Source organism: Gadus chalcogrammus, chromosome 17 (genome assembly GCF_026213295.1).
Source record: "Gadus chalcogrammus isolate NIFS_2021 chromosome 17, NIFS_Gcha_1.0, whole genome shotgun sequence".
Classification (NCBI taxonomy): domain Eukaryota; kingdom Metazoa; phylum Chordata; class Actinopteri; order Gadiformes; family Gadidae; genus Gadus; species Gadus chalcogrammus.
In genome coordinates, this window is record NC_079428.1 from 11,019,867 (window position 1) to 11,041,541 (window position 21,675).

General features: G+C 42.3%; 1 protein-coding gene across 1 annotated transcript; it reads right to left on the bottom strand.

The window, feature by feature from the left end:
* Positions 1 to 8,350: 8,350 nt before the first annotated feature.
* zgc:92429 (uncharacterized protein LOC445063 homolog) lies at positions 8,351 to 18,955 on the bottom strand. The gene is made up of 11 exons (XM_056575942.1): positions 18,772 to 18,955; positions 14,424 to 14,473; positions 13,908 to 13,964; positions 13,463 to 13,617; positions 12,666 to 12,769; positions 12,304 to 12,356; positions 12,007 to 12,077; positions 11,673 to 11,775; positions 11,197 to 11,316; positions 10,814 to 10,876; positions 8,351 to 10,154 (listed from the first exon to the last, which is right to left on the bottom strand). Exons 1-11 carry the CDS (start codon positions 18,830 to 18,832, stop codon positions 9,681 to 9,683), a joined length of 1,311 nt encoding a protein of 436 aa, XP_056431917.1. The 5' UTR covers positions 18,833 to 18,955; the 3' UTR covers positions 8,351 to 9,680.
* Positions 18,956 to 21,675: the final 2,720 nt, after the last annotated feature.

The window sequence follows — 21,675 nt, forward strand, 5'->3', positions numbered from 1 at the left end:
CATATCATTACACTTAAAAGCTTCAATATGGTCTGATGGAAATTAACATCCTCAAGAATTGAAGCCAGGTCTCCAGAGTGTTATCCAACAGTTCACTCCGCTGCCCTACTGAGACAGGATGAATGATCAATAATTAATAATCACTGACATAATGTATTTGTTTCTTACCTAATTGGTTAATTTGTTACCTCAAGGAAGAAAGTGATGCTATGATAGGCGTCGATTACGCCGGGGACGCGTCCCCACCAGATTTCGAGAATCATTTTGTACCCACCACTTTAAAAAAAAATAAATAAAAATATCTAGTCGAATTTTTATGGATTATTACACGGGTCTTCTCAATGCTGTGGAACGCTCCGTTCACTTGCATGGGCTCTTCACAACTTCCGGCGGTGAATGCTAGATATAAATTGACCGCTGTCAAGGAAAACAAAGGACTTTTTGCCTATAATGACGTCTTTGGTAGCACTCCTCAAGTAGTCGAGAAGGGTCCAGCTGCAGGCTTGGGCGTTTCCGTCATGACACAAGAACGCCCTTTAGGCGTTCCTGGTAGCGTTTCATCGACCAATCACGAGGTGTTTCGAAAGACAGGGTTTCGCAAGGCATACTGCGAAGCACAGTCGCAAGGCATACTATGCTTTCCTTCCTTAATGGCAATTTTACCTCTCTCGTTAGATTTAGCAATCATGGAGCCACCACTTGGCTAACGTTAGTTCTATGCTACTCGTACTTGAAACTGCTGTTTGAGAAAATCGAACTAGCGAATGTTCTGGATATTGACAGCCATGCGAAGAAGAAGGGGTTCGGTGTTGACGGTGAAAGTTAGGCCGGTTTATAGCAGAGTTTCCGTTATCGGTTATTACCGGTCATTGACCGGAAAAAGATGAGGAGGACCGACAATTCTAAATGTCCCCGGTCAGAATGACCAGTGGCGACTGGTCATTAGGGGCAAGTCGCTACTCTCACAAGAATTAAAGAAAAGAAAATGAAAATCAAAAAATATATCAAAAAAATATAATATATATTTTTTTATATATATATATATTTAGAAAAATAATCTCCCCAGAAAGTACTATAAAATATCAAGTTTGGCGCTTTTATTTCATTTTTAGTCAACCCTGGCTTGCTTCTTCCGGCTGAGTTCGTCTGGAGGTGCAAGAGGGGCTCTAGACCCACCAGCCCAATGCAAAGGTTAATTGGACTGGAAACATTGAAATGCGCATGCTCAGAGTGTTTCTCTGTTGAAGTCGTTGAAGTGAACGGAGATTATTTTTCTTCCTGGTGGGGCTAGCCCAGCCCAATATGTCCATGGTGTGGATTTGAGACCGTTAAATATCCCAGGATGCATTTCGCATTTCGCATTCCTGTTTTAAAATATCAGTTTGTAAACTATAAAATAGGCTATATAGGAACATTTTAATAGTATAACAAAGATGGAGGCCCATTCAACATATTTGCATACTATTATTTTAAAATAAAAGAGGGGTTTTGTTTTAGATAATTTGTTTATTGTATAAGTCGCTGATGGAGGAAACCCATCGCAACGGAAATCCCAGTCGGATCCATCTGATTGTGTGTGTGTGTGTGTGTGTGTGTGTGTGTGTGTGTGTGTGTGTGTGTGTGTGTGTGTGTGTGTGCGTGTGCGTGTGCGTGTGTGTGTGTGTGTTTCTATTCGATTCTATTCTATACAGTGTTACCCTTTACGTTTCATTTGATAAAAACAACAGTGTTACCCCTTATATTTTATTTGACAAAGACAACAGTGTGACCCCTTATGTTTTTTTTCATGACGACCAATAAAAAACAACAGTGTTACCCCTTATGTTTTTTTTCATGACGACCGATAAAAAACGACAGTGTTACCCCTTATGTTTTTTTTCATGTCGACTGATAAAAAACGACAGTGTTACCCCTAATGTTTTTTTTTTCATGATGACCAATAAAAAACAACAGTGTTACCCCTTATGGTTTTTTTCATGACGACCAAAGAAAAACGACAGTGTTACCCCTTATGTTTTTTTCATGACGACCGATAAAAAAACAACAATGTTACCCCTTGTGTTTTTTTTCATGACGACCAATAAAAAACAACAGTGTTACCCCTTATGTTTTTTTTCATGACGACCAAAGAAAAACGAAAGTGTCACCCCTCATGTTTCATTTGATAAAACGACAGTGTTACCCCCTATGTTTTATTCGATACATTTCGATAGTGTTACCCCTTATGGGTTTTTCATGACGACAGATTAAAAACGACAGTGTTACCCTTTACTTTTCGTTTGATAAAAACGACAGTGTTACCCCTTATGTATTTTTCCCATGATGACTGATGAAAAACAACAGTGTTACCCCTTATATTTTATTTGACAAGGACAATTTTTTTTTTTTTTTTCATGACGACCAATAAAAAACGAAATTGGTAACCCTGTCAACGTTTTTGCAGGGATTCGAACCTGAGCTGATCGAGTATTAACCTCCGAACTTATCAATGCACCATCAAGACACCGAATAAAGTCAACACAATGGTTATACTTGACTTTATAATTCGCATGAAATAGAGATAAGTGTCTTCAAACAGAGGACATCAACCGGACTTGAACCCAGGGGGTTAGCTCACAGCTCTCTCCACTTACCACTGAAAACAATAAAATAAATATGTCTGTGGTTATATATGACAGTGCAATAGACATGATAGAATTACGTTTCAAATGAAAAATGTTGTGTTTTCCACAGAAATTGAGCCGCAGTCGCCAGTGGGTAAGGCAGAGTACACTCCACTGCACCATTGAGGCGATGACAATACACAATGATCAATCATCAATAAAGAGGATATACATGACATTAAAATGGATGTGTGTTTTTCTATTATTTCCCTTATGTATTTTTTCATGACGACCAATAAAATACGACAGTGTTACCCCTTATGTTTTTTTCATGACGACTGATAAAAAACGACAGTGTTACCCCTTATATTTTATTGGACAAAGACAACAGTGTTACCCCTTATGTTTTCCTTCATGACGACCAATAAAAAACAACAGTGTTACCCCTTGTGTTTTTTTTCATGACGACCAATCAAAAACAACAGTGTTACCCCTTATGGTTTTTTTCATGACGACCAAAGAAAAATTACAGTGTTACCCCTTATGGGTTTTTTCATGACGACCAAAGAAAAATGACAGTGCCACCCCTCGTTTCATTTGATAAAAACGACAGTGTTACCCCTTATGTTTTTTTCATGACGACCGATAAATAACGACAGTGTTACCCCTTATGTTTCATTTGATAAAAACGATAGTGTTACCCCTCATGTTTCATTTGATTTATACGACAGTGTTACCCCTTGTGTTTTTTTTCATGACGACCAAAGGAAAACAACAGTGTTACCCCCTATGTTTTATTTGATCAATATCGACAGGTTTACCCCTTATGTTTATTTCATGACGGCCGATAAAAAACGACAGTTACCCCTCATGTTTCATTTGATAAAAACGACAGTGTTACCCCTTATGTTTTTTTCATGACGACCGATAAATAACAACAGTGTTACCCCTTATGTTTCATTTGATAAAAACGATAGTGTTACCCCTCATGTTTCATTTGATTTATACGACAGTGTTACCCCTTGTGTTTTTTTTCATGACGACCAAAGGAAAACAACAGTGTTACCCCCTATGTTTTATGTGATCAATATCGACAGGTTTACCCCTTATGTTTATTTCATGACGGCCGATAAAAAACGACAGTTACCCCTTATGTTTTTTTCTTGACATCCAGTAAAATACGACAGTGTTACCCCTTATATTTTATTTGACAAAGACAACAGTGTGACCCCTTATGTTATTTTTCATGACGACCAATAAAAAACAACAGTGTTACCCCTTGTGTTTTTTTTCATGACGACCAATAAAAAACAACAGTGTTACCCCTTATGTTTTTTTCATGACGACCGATAAATAACGACAGTGTTACCCCTTATGTTTCATTTGATAAAAACGATAGTGTTACCCCTCATGTTTCATTTGATTTATACGACAGTGTTACCCCTTGTGTTTTTTTTCATGACGACCAAAGGAAAACAACAGTGTTACCCCCTATGTTTTATTTGATCAATATCGACAGGTTTACCCCTTATGTTTATTTCATGACGGCCGATAAAAAACGACAGTTACCCCTTATGTTTTTTTCTTGACATCCAGGAAAATACGACAGTGTTACCCCTTATATTTTATTTGACAAAGACAACAGTGTGACCCCTTATGTTATTTTTCATGACGACCAATAAAAAACAACAGTGTTACCCCTTGTGTTTTTTTTCATGACGACCAATAAAAAACAACAGTGTTACCCATTATGTTTCTTTTCATGACGACCGAGAAAAAACGACAGTGTTATCCCTTATGTTTTTTTTCATGACGACTGATAAAAAACGACAGTGTTACCCATTATGTTTTTTTTCATGATGACCAATAAAAAACAACAGTGTTACCCCTTATGGTTTTTTTCATGACGACCAAAGAAAAACGACAGTGTCACCCCTCATTTTTCTTTTGATAAAAACGACAGTGTTACCCCCTATGTTTTATTCGATACATTTCGACAGTGTTACCCCTTATGGGTTTTTCATGACGACAGAAAAAAAACAACAGTGTTACCCTTTACGTTTCATTTGATGAAAACGACAGTGTTACCCCTTATGTATTTTTCCCATGATGACTGATGAAAAACAACAGTGTTACCCCTTATATTTTATTTGACAAGGACAATTTTTTTTTTTTTCAAATATGTTTTCTTTTCATGACGACCGATAAAAAACGACAGTGTTACCCCTTATGTTTTTTTCATGACGACCGATAAAAAACAACAGTGTTACCCCTTATGTTTTTTTTCATGACGACCGATAAAAAACGACAGTTACCCCTTATGTTTTTTTTCTTGACATCCAATAAAATACGACAGTGTTACCCCTTATATTTTATTTGACAAAGACAACAGTGTGACCCCTTATGTTATTTTTCATGACGACCAATAAAAAACAACAGTGTTACCCCTTGTGTTTTTTTTCATGACGACCAATAAAAAACAACAGTGTTACCCCTTATGTTTTTTTTCATGACGACCGAGAAAAAACGACAGTGTTACCCCTTATGTTTTTTTTCATGACGACTGATAAAAAACGACAGTGTTACCCATTATGTTTTTTTTCATGATGACCAATAAAAAACAACAGTGTTACCCCTCATGTTTCTTTTGATAAAAACGACAGTGTTACCCCCTATGTTTTATTCGATACATTTCGACAGTGTTACCCCTTATGGGTTTTTCATGACGACAGATAAAAAACAACAGTGTTACCCTTTACGTTTCATTTGATAAAAACGACAGTGTTACCCCTTATGTATTTTTCCCATGATGACTGATGAAAAACAACAGTGTTACCCCTTATATTTTATTTGACAAGGACAATTTTTTTTTTTTTCAAATATGTTTTCTTTTCATGACGACCGATAAAAAAACAACAATGTTACCCCTTGTGTTTTTTTTCATGACGACCAATAAAAAACAACAGTGTTACCCCTTATGTTTTTTTTCATGACGACCAATAAAAAACAACAGTGTTACCCCTTATGTTTTTTTTCATGACGACCGATAAAAAAAAAACAATGTTACCCCTTGTGTTTTTTTTCATGACGACCAATAAAAAACAACAGTGTTACCCCTTATGTTTTTTTTCATGATGACCAATAAAAAACAACAGTGTTACCCCTTATGGTTTTTTTCATGACGACCAAAGAAAAACGACAGTGTCATCCCTCATGTTTCATTTGATAAAACGACAGTGTTACCCCCTATGTTTTATTCGATACATTTCGACAGTGTTACCCCTTATGGGTTTTTCATGACAACAGATTAAAAACGACAGTGTTACCCTTTACTTTTCATTTGATAAAAACGACAGTGTTACCCCTTATGTATTTTTCTCATGATGACTGATGAAAAACAACAGTGTTACCCCTTATATTTTATTTGACAAGGACAATTTTTTTTTATTTTTCATGACGACCAATAAAAAACAAAAGTGGTACCCCTGTCAACCTTTTTGCAGGGATCCGAACCTGATCCAGGGGGTTAGCTCACAGCTCTCTCCACTTACCACTGAGAATCATAAATTAAATGTGTCTGTGGTTATATATGACAATAGACATGATAGAATTACGTTTCAAATGAAAAATGTTGTGTTTTCCACAGAAATTGAGCCGCGGTCGCCAGTGGGTAAGGCAGAGTACACTCCACTGCACCACTGAGGCGATGACAATACACAATGATCAATCATCAATAAAGAGGATATACATGACATTAAAATGGATGTGTGTTTTTCTATTATTTCCCTTATGTATTTTTTCATGACGACCAATAAAATACGACAGTGTTACCCCTTATGTTTTTTTCATGACGACCAAAGAAAAATGACAGTGTCACCCCTCATGTTTCATTTGATAAAAACGACAGTGTTACCCCTCATGTTTCATTTGATTAAAACAACAGAGTTACCCCTTGTGTTTTTTTTCATGACGACCAAAGAGAAACAACAGTGTCACCCCCTATGTTTTATTTGATAAATATCGACAGTGTTACCCCATTTGTTTTTTTTTACTTGACGACTAATAAGAAACAACAGTGTCATAGATCGCTAACTAGCAGAGAGTTGTAAGCACTTTCCACCATATTAATTTAGTCTTTCGGCCTGTAGCATATAAACAAAATGAAGCAACTGTCCCATATTTCTAACTGCATTTGAAGTAGACTGGACGCTATAGGACAGTGATCATGATTTGTCTCAATATCAGAATAACAACAATGGGTCAAATAGCAATGGCTGGTGGAATGGCCATGAAGTAGGTCTGTATATGCAGTGTAAGCTTGTCCAGGCCCTGCAAGTCAGGATGTAGGCTATGAATCTGAATGAAAAGTAGGTAAATAGGTAGTGGCCATCCCCAAAATGCACCAGAATACAGGAAATCAAATCTATTAAATTCCCAAAAAAATATGGGGGGGGGGGGGAACCTCAGACCCCCTGTCTGTTACTGTGCCCCACCAACATGTTTGATCGCCAGCCGCCACTGAGAATGACCAATGGAAATAATTCTCTGTCGTTTGTTTAGCCAATTCATGTTAAACAATCAGGGTTTTGATTGACCTGACCCGGCTTGCCGGGTCGGGTCAGGCCTTTGATCGAGCGTTTGTGTTTTTGTTGTTTTTGTTATCATTGCTTTATTGGCCTAATCTGAGGAGAAATCTATGCCATAAACAGATATTTTATAGGCCATTATTAAACAGGTCTTCTCAATGCTGTGGAACGCTCTGTTCACTTGAATGGGTAGCAGTCTGGTAACTTGTCAACCCCAGCGTCTTCGGTTGCGAAGCGACGTCAACGTCTTATAGCAGACTATTTCACTGCTGATCAACGCTACGAATGCTGGTAACGAATAAATTGTAAAAAGACACACCATGTGAAGTTTTTTTCCAAATAAGATTTGAAAAGCTTTGGATTTTCATTGACAACACTATTTACATGGTTTGACATTTAATACAGTTCAGCAAGAAAGGCGACGAAGAATAAGAAGGGGGCGTTCCAGTCTGCGTAAACGGGAACTCCCACTACACGAGAACGCCCATTTGTGTCTGCAGTGGGATGATATTGAAGTAGTCCGGGGGCGCCCCGTGCCCACTACCTCCGTCCGTTGACTGATCCCCATTGACTTTGAATGGGGACGGACGCGCAATGCATTGTGGATCCGTCCGTTCCGTTGGAGCCTTCGGCTCCGTCAAGAAGTTGAACAATTTTCAACTTTTTCGGCAGCGACGGATCCGTCATCCAATCAGATCACGTATGCAAATTTAAGCACTGTGACGCGACTCGGGCTCTGACGATACTGGAAAGCGGGAAATCGGGTAATTTTGCCTCGCAACAAGCAGGAAGAAGCGGGAAGAACCCGGCGAAGCGATTTGATTGGCTGACGGATGCCTCTGCAAAGACTACTCCCCCATCAGTCAGCCACGCCTTCCCACGTCCGTTGACTGACGGTGCTTCGCTTCGCCGGGTTCTTCCCGCTTCTTCCTGCTTGTTGCGTTGTCAAGATGACCCGCATTCCCGCTTTCCAGTATCATCAGAGCCTGAGTCGCGTCACAGTGCTTAAATTTGCATAAGCGATCTGATTGGATGACGGATCAGTCGCTGCTGAAAAAGTTGAAAAATGTTTCAACTTTTGACGGATCCGAAGGCTCCAACGGAACGGACGGATCCACAATGCATTGCGCGTCCGTCCCCATTCAAAGTCAATGGGGATCAGTCAACGGATGGAGGTAGTGGGCACATAAATAAAGGTAAGACGCAATATTTATTGCTTACGATTTGCTGGTGCTGTGGCGAGGTCTTTTGTGTTTTTTGCACTCAAGTGGTCGGCTGTTTTAACTTACAATTGATAGTCGGTGGAGTCAGTCTCTTGTTGACACAAATTGACTTTTGGTCATTCTTGCTTTGCTTGAATTCTGGAATAATTGTGGGGGGGAGTTCATGAGTTTTGGTCAGAATGCCTGATGTAGGCTAGTTTTGATGGAATGTGTGTTGGGTATTGAGAACAGCCAGCTCCTGATACAGGGTTCAGCTGTGCAACAAATATTTTTTTCTTTTTCAATCTTGACGACTTTTGTAGTGCTGTGTGTAGCCACACCTTTGGCCCTTCTGAACTTAAACACGCAGTTAAATTCCTTTCCTAGCTCCTCTTGTTTATGTTGTTAGCTTAGCCATATCATGTCACGTTGTCAACATTGGATACATGGAGCAGAACGTAGTCGTAGTGGGTCATATGTCCGATGCTTTTTGAAAACGTTTTCTTCATAAAACGTGCCAGACAGATTTTGTATACATTTTATTCCTTAGTAATTAGCTACATGGTTATGCCGTCTTTCAGAACCTTTCATTACTGGCATTAGAGAAAAAAGAGTGCATCCTCATTGTACCCAGCACTTCTAAAAATGCACTTCCGAATGCGTCTCTGTCCCCAGCACATTTCAAACCAAACTGACGCCCATGGCTGTGATAAAGATTAAACTGACCTTCCATACAGGTAGGCCTTCATTGGTGGAAACGTGGACGTTTATCAGACGAAAGATGGCCCCTTTCAAAAAAAAAAAATGGTTCTCTCGGACAAATGAAAGGAATACCCACCCAAGTCTATTTATGGGAAACTGCATTAGCTTGGTACGAGCCACCTTTTGAAGCACAACTTCATAGTTAGCTGGATCGCTACTGTTTTTTTACTACATTTCCAAAGAAGTTACGGGGTAAAGGACAGATGACATGTAATTAATACTGCACATTTATTTTGGCTTTATCATTGCATGAAATAAGTTGGATAATGTAGGTACACAATTTAACAAAATATATAACATAGGTCTCGTCGTTTGAAGATATTTTAATGTGAAAATGTTACATATTAGGCCTTTAAGATAATTAGTATTCAATCAAAAACAAGCTCCCCATCACTGTAAAATAAAAACAAGACCTTTTGAAACATCATCCACAATGTGGACGATTTTGTCTGGGCAGGTTCTGTGAGTATGTTTAATAATGTTTGTTTGTATGTTTTTTGAGAAGTGTGTGAGTAGACTGCAGTTCCTCAGTCATCCAGCGGGGGCAAGTCGTCATAAAAACGGTCCTCCTCCTCCTCCTCCTCCTTCTCCACCATCTTCTTTTCACCCTCCTCCTCCGGTACCTTCTTCTTCTCCCCCTCCTTCTCCCCCTCCTTCTTCTTCTCCCCCTCCTTCGTCTTCTCCTCCTCCTTTCCCTCCTCCTTCTTCTTCTCCCCTTCCTCCCCCTCTTTCTTCACCTCCTCCTCCCCCTCCTCCCCCCACGGCGACTTCTTCGGGGGCTTGTCGTACTTCCACTCGTCGTCCGAGTCGCTGATGTCGTCGTCTTCGATGTCCCACTCCTCCTCTGCCGTTACGCCGAAGGATTCTGTGTTGATTGGCTCGGGCGGGGCTTTGAAGTTGGGGTCCTCCAGCTTGCCCCAGGTGACGGTGTTGGCCTTGCGAAGCGAGATCTCCACCTTGGAGGGAACCATGCTTACCTTGCTGTGCTTCACATCCACCACCTGGTGGTGGGAGAAGGAAAAGAAGGTGGATGAGTGAGTGAGAGTGAGAGATCAATCTATCTATCCATCTATCTATATCTCTATCTATATAGATAGATAGATATAGCTCTTGGGCATCCATGAGCGAGATGCCCCCTATCCACGTTAGAAGAATGATTAAAAAATATGCTATCACTCCTTTGAAGAAAGTGGTTATTCAAAACGAAACTGATGCAATACAACTGCACATGTCATGTTTTCAAAGCTACCTATATCTATGTATCACAGTGAAAGTAAACCGACTGCTAGCGATGAATGAACAATAACAGAACTTTTCTTATAGTAATATGAATGTAGTTTACCACTATGGATGCAAAAAGACGATTTGTTGATATATGTAAATAGGCCGTTATCTCAGCGCATCATACATTTAGCTTGCTGGTCAGTGGGTGTAGAGAGTAGTCTATGTGAAACTTAAGTACGTTAAACTAGCTTGAGGACGGCTGTAGAAGAACAGTTTAAGAGCAGGCTAAAGCACATGCCAGCCGAGGAGCAAGTGTAGCATGTATTTTATCAGCGAGCATTAGCGTACGTCCGAGTAGTTAATAAGCAAGCTCAACTCCATTAAGGTGGCTGGTAATTGGGTGTAGGTGATTGGATGTAGAGAGTGGTTTACTTACTCCCCATAGGTGGAACTCCCTTTTGTACACCTTGTTGTTTTCAAACTGGATGTCGCAGCTGATCTATGGAGAGACAGAATGACAGAGTTGGCAAGAGCTAGGCACTGACACCGCTTATAGGATCCAATCCCTGGATGGAGCAAAAAGAAGATTAAGGCCCAATCCCATTTCTACCCCTTACCCTTACCCCTCCCCGTTACCCCTTCAAAACAAGGAGGAGGGGTAAGGGGAAGGGGTAAGGGGTAGAAATGGGATTGGGCCTAAGGCAATTGACCACTTCCAGGGTCAGGGATTGCAGGGTATAAATATGGTCTTAAGATGTAGATGTTAATAAGGTGCATGAGACATTGTAAAACGAGAGTAAGTGAGTATGTGTTGCCTACCACTGTACGGTTGGCTTCTACAAAGGAAAATTCTGGATTTGCATTTTTGGCGTAAACTGTCACAAACACTGTATCGGCAGTCTGGTGCCAATCTTGTCGGCACGCCACCTTTTTCTTGTCCTGTGAACACATTTTGACACAACATTGGCATTGGAGTTTAATTCTGATCATTTTACATACATACATACATGAATATATTATTCACCTACTGTTGTTCAGGTGAAAAGGGTCGCCTTAGCTCAGGAGGTAGAGCAGTTGTCTTTCAACCGAAAGGTTGCTAGTTCAATCCTCAGCTCCTCCTCCTAGCTGAGTGTCGATGTGTCCCTGAGCAAGACACTAACCCTAACTGCTCCTGACCAGCTGGCTGTCGCCTTGCATGGTTGACTCTGCCGTTGGTGTGTCAATGTGTGTATTAACCGATGTAAGTCGCTTTGGATCAAAGCGTCTGCTAAAAATGCCCCTAATAAACAGCCTACCTGTTTGGCGATCCAACAATGTTTCCCGGTACTGCAGCCCTTCTGGTCCAGGAAGGCGTTGAAGTCGAAGGTCTGGATACAACAGCAGCTCCAGGATTTATACCTGGGAGACCAGAGAGCATCAGAGACCATCAGAATATGTTGAGCTGTAATATAAGCTGTAAAGTGCTGTCGGGAACCCTTGAGATGTACGGCACTTTACCGTCTAAGTGGCAAAGGGTTCATCTACCCCCACCCTGTCTACCTGCTACAGGTTCATCTCCCCCCTCTCTGGTCTGCCTGCTACAGGTCACGTTTCTGACTAACTCAGTGAACAGTGTGAAGTATGAGTTACCCCTCGTGGAAGATGGGCGCACCGGGGTGATGCGTGCAGATCTCCGAGTCTGTCTCAGGCCCTTGGTAGGTCTGGAATCAATAAAAAATATCAATGAAAGAATATCAATCAACCCACTTGAGAATACATTACTGCTCCCACATTCCTTCGACATTCCCTTGGCAGAGTTGTTGTTCTGTATTAATTCGCCATTGCCTTTAAATCTTTTGATTATAGCGTGCAATTTCTTCTTATGGCCACCAGGTAGAGCTCTCAAAACATAATAGGTGGTGGAAGAAGAACAAGGTAAACACTCACTCCTTTACATCCTATGTTCTTGCATCTCGTTCCCGGCATGACCACCTGACTCTCTATCAGAGGGAGGGGAGGGAGGGAGGGAGGGAGGGAGGGAGGGAGGGAGGGAGGGAGGAAGGAAGAAATAAATAATTAGTAGGAGGAGAGGAGTAGAGAAAAAACAAAACCTTAGGCTTTGGATAGGAGCTCTACCAAATCACGGAGTTAAAGCATTTAATAGTTTACTTACTTATTTGATGAATTGTATGTACTCAAAGGATTACTGCACTTTTTGGGTTATGTCTTAATTTTTCAATGCACTTTCAATGAAAAAAAACGTAGGTGCATTGTACTTTTTCAATCTAATGGTACTGAATCACCCACACCTTTCATGGCCTGCTCGGCTCGGTTACTGAGGTCCATCTTCGCCAACACCTTGGCCAGCGACGCGGACACCTTCTGGGGAAGCTTAATCAGCGGCTCCTCTGAACTGCACACACACAAAATTATATTCCATGATTTAATCCCTTACCTAGATATGTTATCCACAGATGAAGTCTGCAATGGGAAAATGCATTCCTTTATTTTAAACATAATTATAATCCACTGTAATCTCTTGCTGTAAAGATTGGTTAATCTCTACCCTTGTGTAAATAGTAACGTACCCGTCTCTGTCACTATGGTAACCTAACCTGCATGTTTTTGTCTCTAACGTACCTTAGCCTCTCCCTCTGCAGGGTCTGTAACCATGGTAACGTACCAGGGTCTGTAACCATGGTAACATACCTGGGCCTCTCCCTCTGCAGGGCCTGTAGCCATGGTAACGTACCAGGGCCTGTAACCATGGTAACGTACCTGGGCCTCTCCCTCTGCAGGGCCTGTAGCCATGGTAACGTACCAGGGCCTGTAACCATGGTAACGTACCTGGGCCTCTCCCTCTGAAGGGCCTGTAGCCATGGTAACATACCAGGGCCTGTAGCCATGGTAACGTACCAGGGCCTGTAACCATGGTAACGTACCTGGGCCTCTCCCTCTGAAGGGCCTGTAGCCATGGTAACGTACCAGGGCCTGTAACCATGGTAACGTACCTGGGCCTCTCCCTCTGAAGGGCCTGTAGCCATGGTAACATACCAGGGCCTGTAGCCATGGTAATGTACCAGGGCCTGTAACCATGGTAACGTACCTGGGCCTCTCCCTCTGCAGGGCCTCGGCTGACTTTGGACCCCTGTAGATGATCTCCTCTCCATTGGTCCTTTTGGCCCCGCCCTTTTCCGATGACACATCCGGACGCAGGGGCTCCTCAGGCTTCTCGTCGTTATGGCGACCGCGGGTACATCCCTGGTAACAGACAAGGCAACTTTAAACTCCCCTCACCCTACTAGTGTTAACTAACTGTACAATAATTCATAAATACAAACATCTCCCTAAACAGATTCCATTTAAATATTAATGAAGCATTGACTTTTGTTCAGTCAAAATATTAAACAAGTACTGATTTGTTAAAATTCAGACTCTGATTATACTATAAAGACTCTTAAAACATACATTCATATTAGACTTTTACTTTATTGTCCCCTGGGGGAAATTCTTTTTCAGTCTTTTTCATATTAGCATCCATCCATCCATACCTTGATGGAGAGAAAGTCTGAGAAGTCTGTTGTCCTCTTTCTGCAGCAAGACCAGCCCTGGGTGTACATATTCGATTGCATCACATTAGCTTCAATAACATCAGGTGACATTAGATGACCATACATGAGGACCTAATACAGTGGTTCACAGGTGGGAAAATCCATGTGTAGCCAGCTTTCATCGGCTTCCCACACATGGTCTGAACGCCATCAGCATAAGCCCCTAATAGCATCGTCCCAGTTAACACACACTCATCGCACCACAACAAATGAATAGTAGATAGTAGGGCTTTGCTCAAGGCAGTTCCTGTATAAAATATTGATTAAAAGGGCACCATCAAGGAACTAGCTGAAGAATCAGCAATCCCACCTGTCATATTCCAACCCAAACGGAATATTCCGTTTGGGGTGCCTGTTTGTAAGGCACCCCGAACGGTGCCTTACAAACAGGTTGGGATTAGTGAAGGTGTTAAAGTCAGAGGTCAGAGGTTAGAGACACTTGATCTGTTGGTTCACCTTGAGGGCGTCGTGGAAGATGGGGACCCCAGGGTGGAAGAGACAGGCGTCTGTGAGAGGAAGAGGAGAATAAAAAGAAGGAAGAGAAGAGGAAGACAAGTGTGTAATCGCGTTATTCGTTTATGACTGCATAAACGAATAACATGATCCGTTTTTGGTTTTCTTTCACTTTTTTCCTCGTAAATATCCATGGCGTCAGTTTATTTTGTGCCTATGGGTGTTTCACTCGGTGCCCACACAGTTTCATCATAGTGGACGCCTTGCCACCGACTAGAACCTCGCCATCCTCTCTCCCACCGCTGTCGGGACCAGAATGGTGAAGAGCGGTGTGTTTTTGAGTCAGTTGTGATCACCGATGTCTTTCTTTCTTGTACGTTTTGATGCTCGTCATTGTAGTCCTTTGCATAACCTGACCTTCTTTTCTCATATGACTATTCAGATGTAAAGCCGTTCCGCCGAATTCAACAACCGTAGAAACAGAGGAAAGGACACAACATTATCGAGACCAATCTCATGGGCCCTGACGAACCGGTGAACGGGATAACTGATGAATTTAACCACGGGTCGAACCAATGATGGAAGTCTTCAACAGCAGATGAAACAGGACATGAAACAGTACATTTGTTATGGATGAGATCAATCTTATTGTAGATTTCTGTTGCCTACTGTAAAACCGAAGGGATCAGTCGGAGTCAATTGCGAATCCGATAAAGTTGGATGGAAGCCAATGAGTTGGATGACACCTAGGATAATCCCTCAAACCACAAATCTATGAACAAGATATGCATTGAAGTAGAAACATTTATTTCCCTATGATATCAAAGATGTTTTTCCACTTTGATTTTGCTACCGTTTCTGGGCGATGTGATGTTTATAATGAAAGACCAGTTCAAATAGGATTACTGTCATTGTTTTATATATATGATCTAGATTGTCTGCGGTATTTCATTCACAGCGCTACACATGTGACACTTGATATGAAATGGCTGGAGTTAAAATATAGGCCTTCCTAGACCTTCAAAGGAATTTAAAGGGATACGCAGAGGTATAGGAAAATTTGCCTGTTTTACCCAGATTGAGACGATTTGTTTAATCCCAAATTCATCATTGTGCGTCAAGAAGGGGAATTCCCCGGTTCTAGCATTTGCTTTCGACAGCCGCATCTATTGATTTGCAGAGTTATTGTTCCTTGCTCTGTCTTAGTGAGTCTTGAAACAAACATCAGCAGGATTTGAACAGTGGTGCAGGGGAGAGCACTGTTGGATAGCACTCTGGAGACCAGGGTTCAATTCCTGTTCAATTCCTGTTTAATGTGTGTTAATTAACTAAAGGGTAAGTCTAGTAAGTCTATAAACAGGGTATCTGCAGGTTTCAGCAAGTCAAATTTAAGACTTTTTAAGACCTTTTTAATACCACCTTGAATGAAATTTAAGACCTTAAACCCGCGATGGTGGGGGGGATCCCGCTGTATTACAACCCAAGCATAGCATGTGCGTCACTCAATGAGACTCATTCAAGTTTACTTTCTGTCTGTTTATTGAACATAAAGTGATACTCCAGGGCTCCAGACTAACTTTTTCCTTGGGTGCACTGGTGCGCCTACATTTTTAATTTGGGTGCACCAGCACGTATTCATGGTGCACCCAAGTTGTAAGTTGTTGAGAGGGGGGTGACAGCGTCTGGGCCCCCGGGCAGCTGCACCGGTTCAATGCGCGTTCACATAAAAGGGGCGTTTCTCGCGTCATTTGACTCACCCTTATGCAAAATAAATCGCGCAAGAGCGGTGTATTTCATCCAAGGCGAGCAATGTATTATTATGAACTCCTACGAGGAATTCAAAGCTCAAATCACAGCCAAGGGGAACACGGTTGCCCATAATATGGCTAGGGTGGCGTGCTGGCAAAAATAGCCGACCGTGTTAATTCGTAAGTGAAAAGATTCTGCATATTGTCTAAAAAATATTATGTATCATCATCCCTTTTACCCCCATATATGTGGGGCCCCATGAATTGCGAGCCCAAGTACCGGGAATGCACTCGACCCAATATCGGACGTGCACGTCAAGTTGCTTGCTTTTAGTGGCGTGGTTCAACGTCTCAAATATCAAAACAAAAGCCTTGTAGACGCTGCAGATTCGCTCGTTTCGGATGAAAGGCGCTGGTCCGAAGTGAGTTATATACGCCGTTTTGTCCCTTCCAGCAGTAAAGGTGCTCGCGATTTGAGAGTCAGGGAACATCAAACCGAAGAGATCTCCTATCCCCTCATTCGAGTTGTAGGACTGGTGCTTGACCACTGTGTTTAGAATCCACAACACCTCCGCTTTCAGTGTTGGTGTCGCACCAAATGCTACCCTCAGGTCAGTGCTAGCAGCACGGACCGTCTGGCAGAGATGCAAAACGTAGAAACGGCTGGGGTCTGTGTGTGGCTCCTGGCAGAGGTTTTATGTTTTTGGCTCTGCATATGGCTGACGACAGCCTTAATCCCCATGGTGCCGCGCTTGAATGTAGGCTACTTTTGCACGGAATGCATCTGGCCTGTTCTGGGTTGACAACGGACGCTAGCCAACCTCGGAAACGGACGTCTTCCAGCCAACTGACGTTGCATTGCATTTACCCATTGTTGCAGACTAGCTAGCAAGCGCGCAGACATCCGTTTATATATGCAGCTAGCAAGAAAGTAGCCCCTCGTAGATCTCCTTCCCGAAAAGTCCCGCGAGAAAAATAAAAAATTAAATAACCCTGCCCCGACAAATTTAAGACCTTCGAGTTATAAATTTAAGACCAGCATATGACATTTTTGACGAATTTAAGACTTTTTAAGGCCTTAAATTTAGAAAAATGAATTTAAGACTTTTTAAGACTTTTAAGACCTCCGCGGACACCCTGATAAAGTCTGTAATGATATTTCTATTGAACTGATTGATATAGCCTTCGACCACAAAATGATCACAACCTCCATGGGGAAGTGGAGAGAGCAGTTGGCTGACACTCCTGAGACCGGGGTTCAACTAATGTTTTTTATTCTATATCATGTGAGTTGTAAAGTCAAGTCTAACCGCCATCAACAAAATCGTCAATTCATCAAAACTCAGTAGACGCAGGTTTGAGTCCCAACTCACAGGGATTAAGAATTTGCTCATCCTTTCTTGCTGAGCCTCGGTTCTGTTCACCGCTCAGAACCAGGGTTAAGACCCCTGATGGAGTAAGTCCCCTGATGGAGTAAGTCCCCTGATGGAGTAAGTCCCCTGTTCATCCCTGAAAAGTTCCTCATATGATGGAGGTTTAGGTTTAAAGAAAATCAGAGAACTTTCTCGAAATCTGACAAAAAAGGCACCTCTTATGTTACATTTTCTTGGCAAAAATATTTGATTATCCAATATTTACCAAACTTGCACCAAAGCTTAATTTAATGACCAGGGTTCCAGAAGTTTATTCATGTGGGAACCAGCGAGAGGAGGAGACACCAGACTAACCCTAACCTGAAGGACCGAGGTTAGGGTTCAAAAGCAGTGGGGGAGGGGGAATGGTCTATCTCTCTGGTCTGGTTGGAGTTAAAAATAGCCCCCCCATACACACACTCACACACACCTGTCAATTCTCATCCAACGCAGGAGTGGCTGGGCTTTGGTGTTCTTGGTAAGTCACGTCCCCCCCCCTTTAGTCTGGTCGTTGCCCAGTTCCTAAGGTGGAGCACGTTAATAACGTGCTCCACCTTAGCACGTTAAAACTCCGGAGTCCGGCCGGTTTAAGGGGTTCGCCTCGACCCCCCCCCCCATGCTACGAAATACTTTACGCTGTCCGATGACGCAATCGATAAGAACGTCCACGATGTGGTTCTTAAATCCACCGGACGCATCGGTCAGACTCATCGGTAAACCGACCCAGGCCGGTTCTGGTTGGCAGTGAACACAACTCTAGTGTCGGATTGTAGCCTACTCTATATGTTGGCCCCCTGTTCCAACTCATCTGTTGCGTCGGTTTTAGTAGCTACACAACGATTGGTATGCACCTAGGTCTATATTGGTATTCCACATGATGATGTTTCCCCGCTACAAAATACAAAATAGTAAGAATGATGAAATGCAAAAGGGGACCAGAATAAACCATCTCTAGGTTCAGTAACCCTGGACGTGTTTCATTCTTGAGAAACTTTCTCGAAAAGTTACGCGGTGCAGATTTAAAGTAGTTTAACAAATAAAGTTAACTATTCTTAGGTCTACCATTCACCCACATTGCTTCAAATAAACGCTGAACACTTTCCTGTCAAATCACGGAAGACGGATTGAACGTCTCACCCAAAGTTCTAGTGCAGTCACAGAGGACTGCGCTAGTCGGCCTGAGCCACCTACCTTCCTTGTTGGTGCTGCGGTCGAAGCGCTCCCCGCAGCCTTTATTGTAGCACAGATCCATGGTCCTCACAAACGCTTTATCACGCTGGCTCCTTCGCCCTTCTCTTAAGAGACTGCTGTAGGCCTGCTTCGGTCTTTCTCGTTCTTTCTCACTCAGTCTCTGGTTTGAATGGAGGTTAAAAATAGCCCTTCTGTCGCCCTCACCCCCCCAGTCTGTTATCTGACCCCCACCACCTCCACACACACACACACACACACACACACACACACACACACACACACACACACACACACACACACACACACACACACACACACACACACACACACACCTGTCAACTCTTATCTAAAGATGGAGTCGTGGCGATGATGTCAAAAACACCAGCAGGGAACCACCAGCACGATGTCGCATTGCCATTGCTGAGTTACTGCAGTTTGAACATCCACCACATGATGGCTGTAGAACCACATGTAAGGGCCTATTTTTTCAACGTTGTATTCAAAAGAAGCGTGGTTAAGTCCCCATTATATCATGGTAATCCCAGCTAGAGCGTTATAGGCCTACATACATTTCTCGTGTTTCAGCTGTCCTAAGGACAGCTGGTGCGCGCGCACACACACACACACACACACACACACACACACACACACACACACACACACACACACACACACACACACACACACACACACACACACACACACACACACACACACACACACACACACACACACCCACCTGTGGCATCATGTCACCCACAGTGGAGAAAATGTTCATAGTCGTCATCGCTTCTGTGTGTTGGTTTATCAATAGCTGGAGGAATAAAACAGGAATTGAGTTTCAACTGCATAAACAAATTAGAGATATAGGATAGGTCCTAAACTAGTCTAGATTTCAGCACTTTTTTTTATCATTCTCTGTATTGAATTGACAGATTCATCAAATATTGGAAATATTTATAAATATGAAACAATCTTTAATGTCTTTGTTTGACATTGCCTTGTTAAATGGTTGTATGTTTTAATGTATCCTGGATGTGATTTAATGTACACTTTTAAAAGGTGATCATTTATGTTGTTTTGTTTTGAATAGATAATACGTGTTAATGTCCTTATTAATAACTGCAGGGTGCAAAGCATTGTGATCAGAGAGATTAGACGTATCATTCTGCTGCTTCTGTCTCTAAATGGCTCTGACTGATTACATATCACAAATGTAGGCTATAAGGAACCTGGTACCTCATTGGCAGATTATTGTTTTTCTCTGTCACACAGAGGTCGTGCCAAAAGGATCTGGCTCAACATCAGTTGGTATCCCCAAAAGGAAATCAACAAATGTGCGAAAGCAGATCTGCAACTCACAACAAAGGTTTCACAAATTTAAGGATTGACCAATTTAATTTGGGGACTTGTACATTTTATTTGCTGTTCGGAAATCATTACTAACAAACGTAGTTCGTTTTCATGTCACAAAACTTTACATGTGTGGATTATGTGTAGCTATTGGCCCTAAAGTCGCTCCATATTTGCTTTGGCATTAAACCTTTCAGGACATATGGGGACACAGACTATGAGCTAATGGAAAAGGCCTTTATTTCTTCCAGAAAAACAAAACAAAACACAAATAACAAACATACCGCTGAGAAATTAAAGCCCATGATTTATTAAAAACTATCGTCACTTAACTAGCGTGTTGCTTCACTGTCCATGCTCGCTAGTACAATCCATTATATCCTAATTTCCTGTTTTTTGTATAAATAGAAACAAATGTGAGAGGGAGGATGAGACAGGGAGGGGAAGACAGAGGGAGGAGGAGACAGGAAATTAAGTTTGGCGTCATTTGGCATCACTGACATTTCATGTAAGATGGGGTCACAGGTCAGTTGAGGGGTGTACTTTGGGGAGTAATGCCTTCAGAGCTCAGCGAAATGAGAGAAAATGACATTTTTGTTGTTATATGCAGCACTACAGAAGAGGTGTGTGTGTGTGTGTGTGTGTGTGTGTGTGTGTGTGTGTGTGTGTGTGTGTGTGTGTGTGTGTGTGTGTGTGTGTGTGAGAGAGAGAGAGTTCTACAGAATGTGGAGACAGGAAACTGAGGCCTCCATCACTGCATGTAGGAATAACTACAAGGTCAATCTCTCACCACAAAGAAGGACGAAGTTGAAACCTCGCTATTCACTCCCTGGTATCACTGAACTTCAGACATACCGGCTGTATTATATAAAAATACCAGCAGAGGGCGCCAGGCAACGTGATTATGTGAGGCAAACAGCGCCATTGCTGTTTGGCTCACAATAATGATGCCTTCTTGAGGGAAAACATAATTAAACAAAAAAAAATAAAAATAAAAAAACACCTTGCTTTTTCCAAACAAGAATTTTTGTGGTTCTCATTAACCGGCATTAACCGAAAATAAAATGACCGTAACAGTCGGGACCAGACAAATGGAGGAGAACAGGAGGTGGGAATTAATTCTTCATCATCACATTCAAATCATGCGTGTCCAGAACAAGAAGACGACAACAACGAAGGGCTAGCGTTAGCATGCACACGCTAGCCCCTCCCAGAGGAACCAGGCCGGTCGTAACAGCAGTTCCTCAAGCTGCAAGTTCTCCTTGAAGGTTCTGCTCTCGTACATTCTCCTCCTGAGCATGACGTCACTAGCGAGGTAGGAACGGCGGTGCGCCTGTCTGTCTGGACGTAAGTCCACTGAGGGGTGGCCGGGTTGCAGAAGTGCCATTGGGCAAAGCCAGGGCCGTAGCACCAAATTCTGGGCCCTGTATATAAGAGGTACTGATGCCCCCCCCCCCCCGAATTCCCCCTGCCAGCCCCCTGCACAGAATGGTTGAGGGCGGGGGGGGGGAGAGGATTGTTGACGGGGGGGAGAGGGGGGGGACGTGGCCT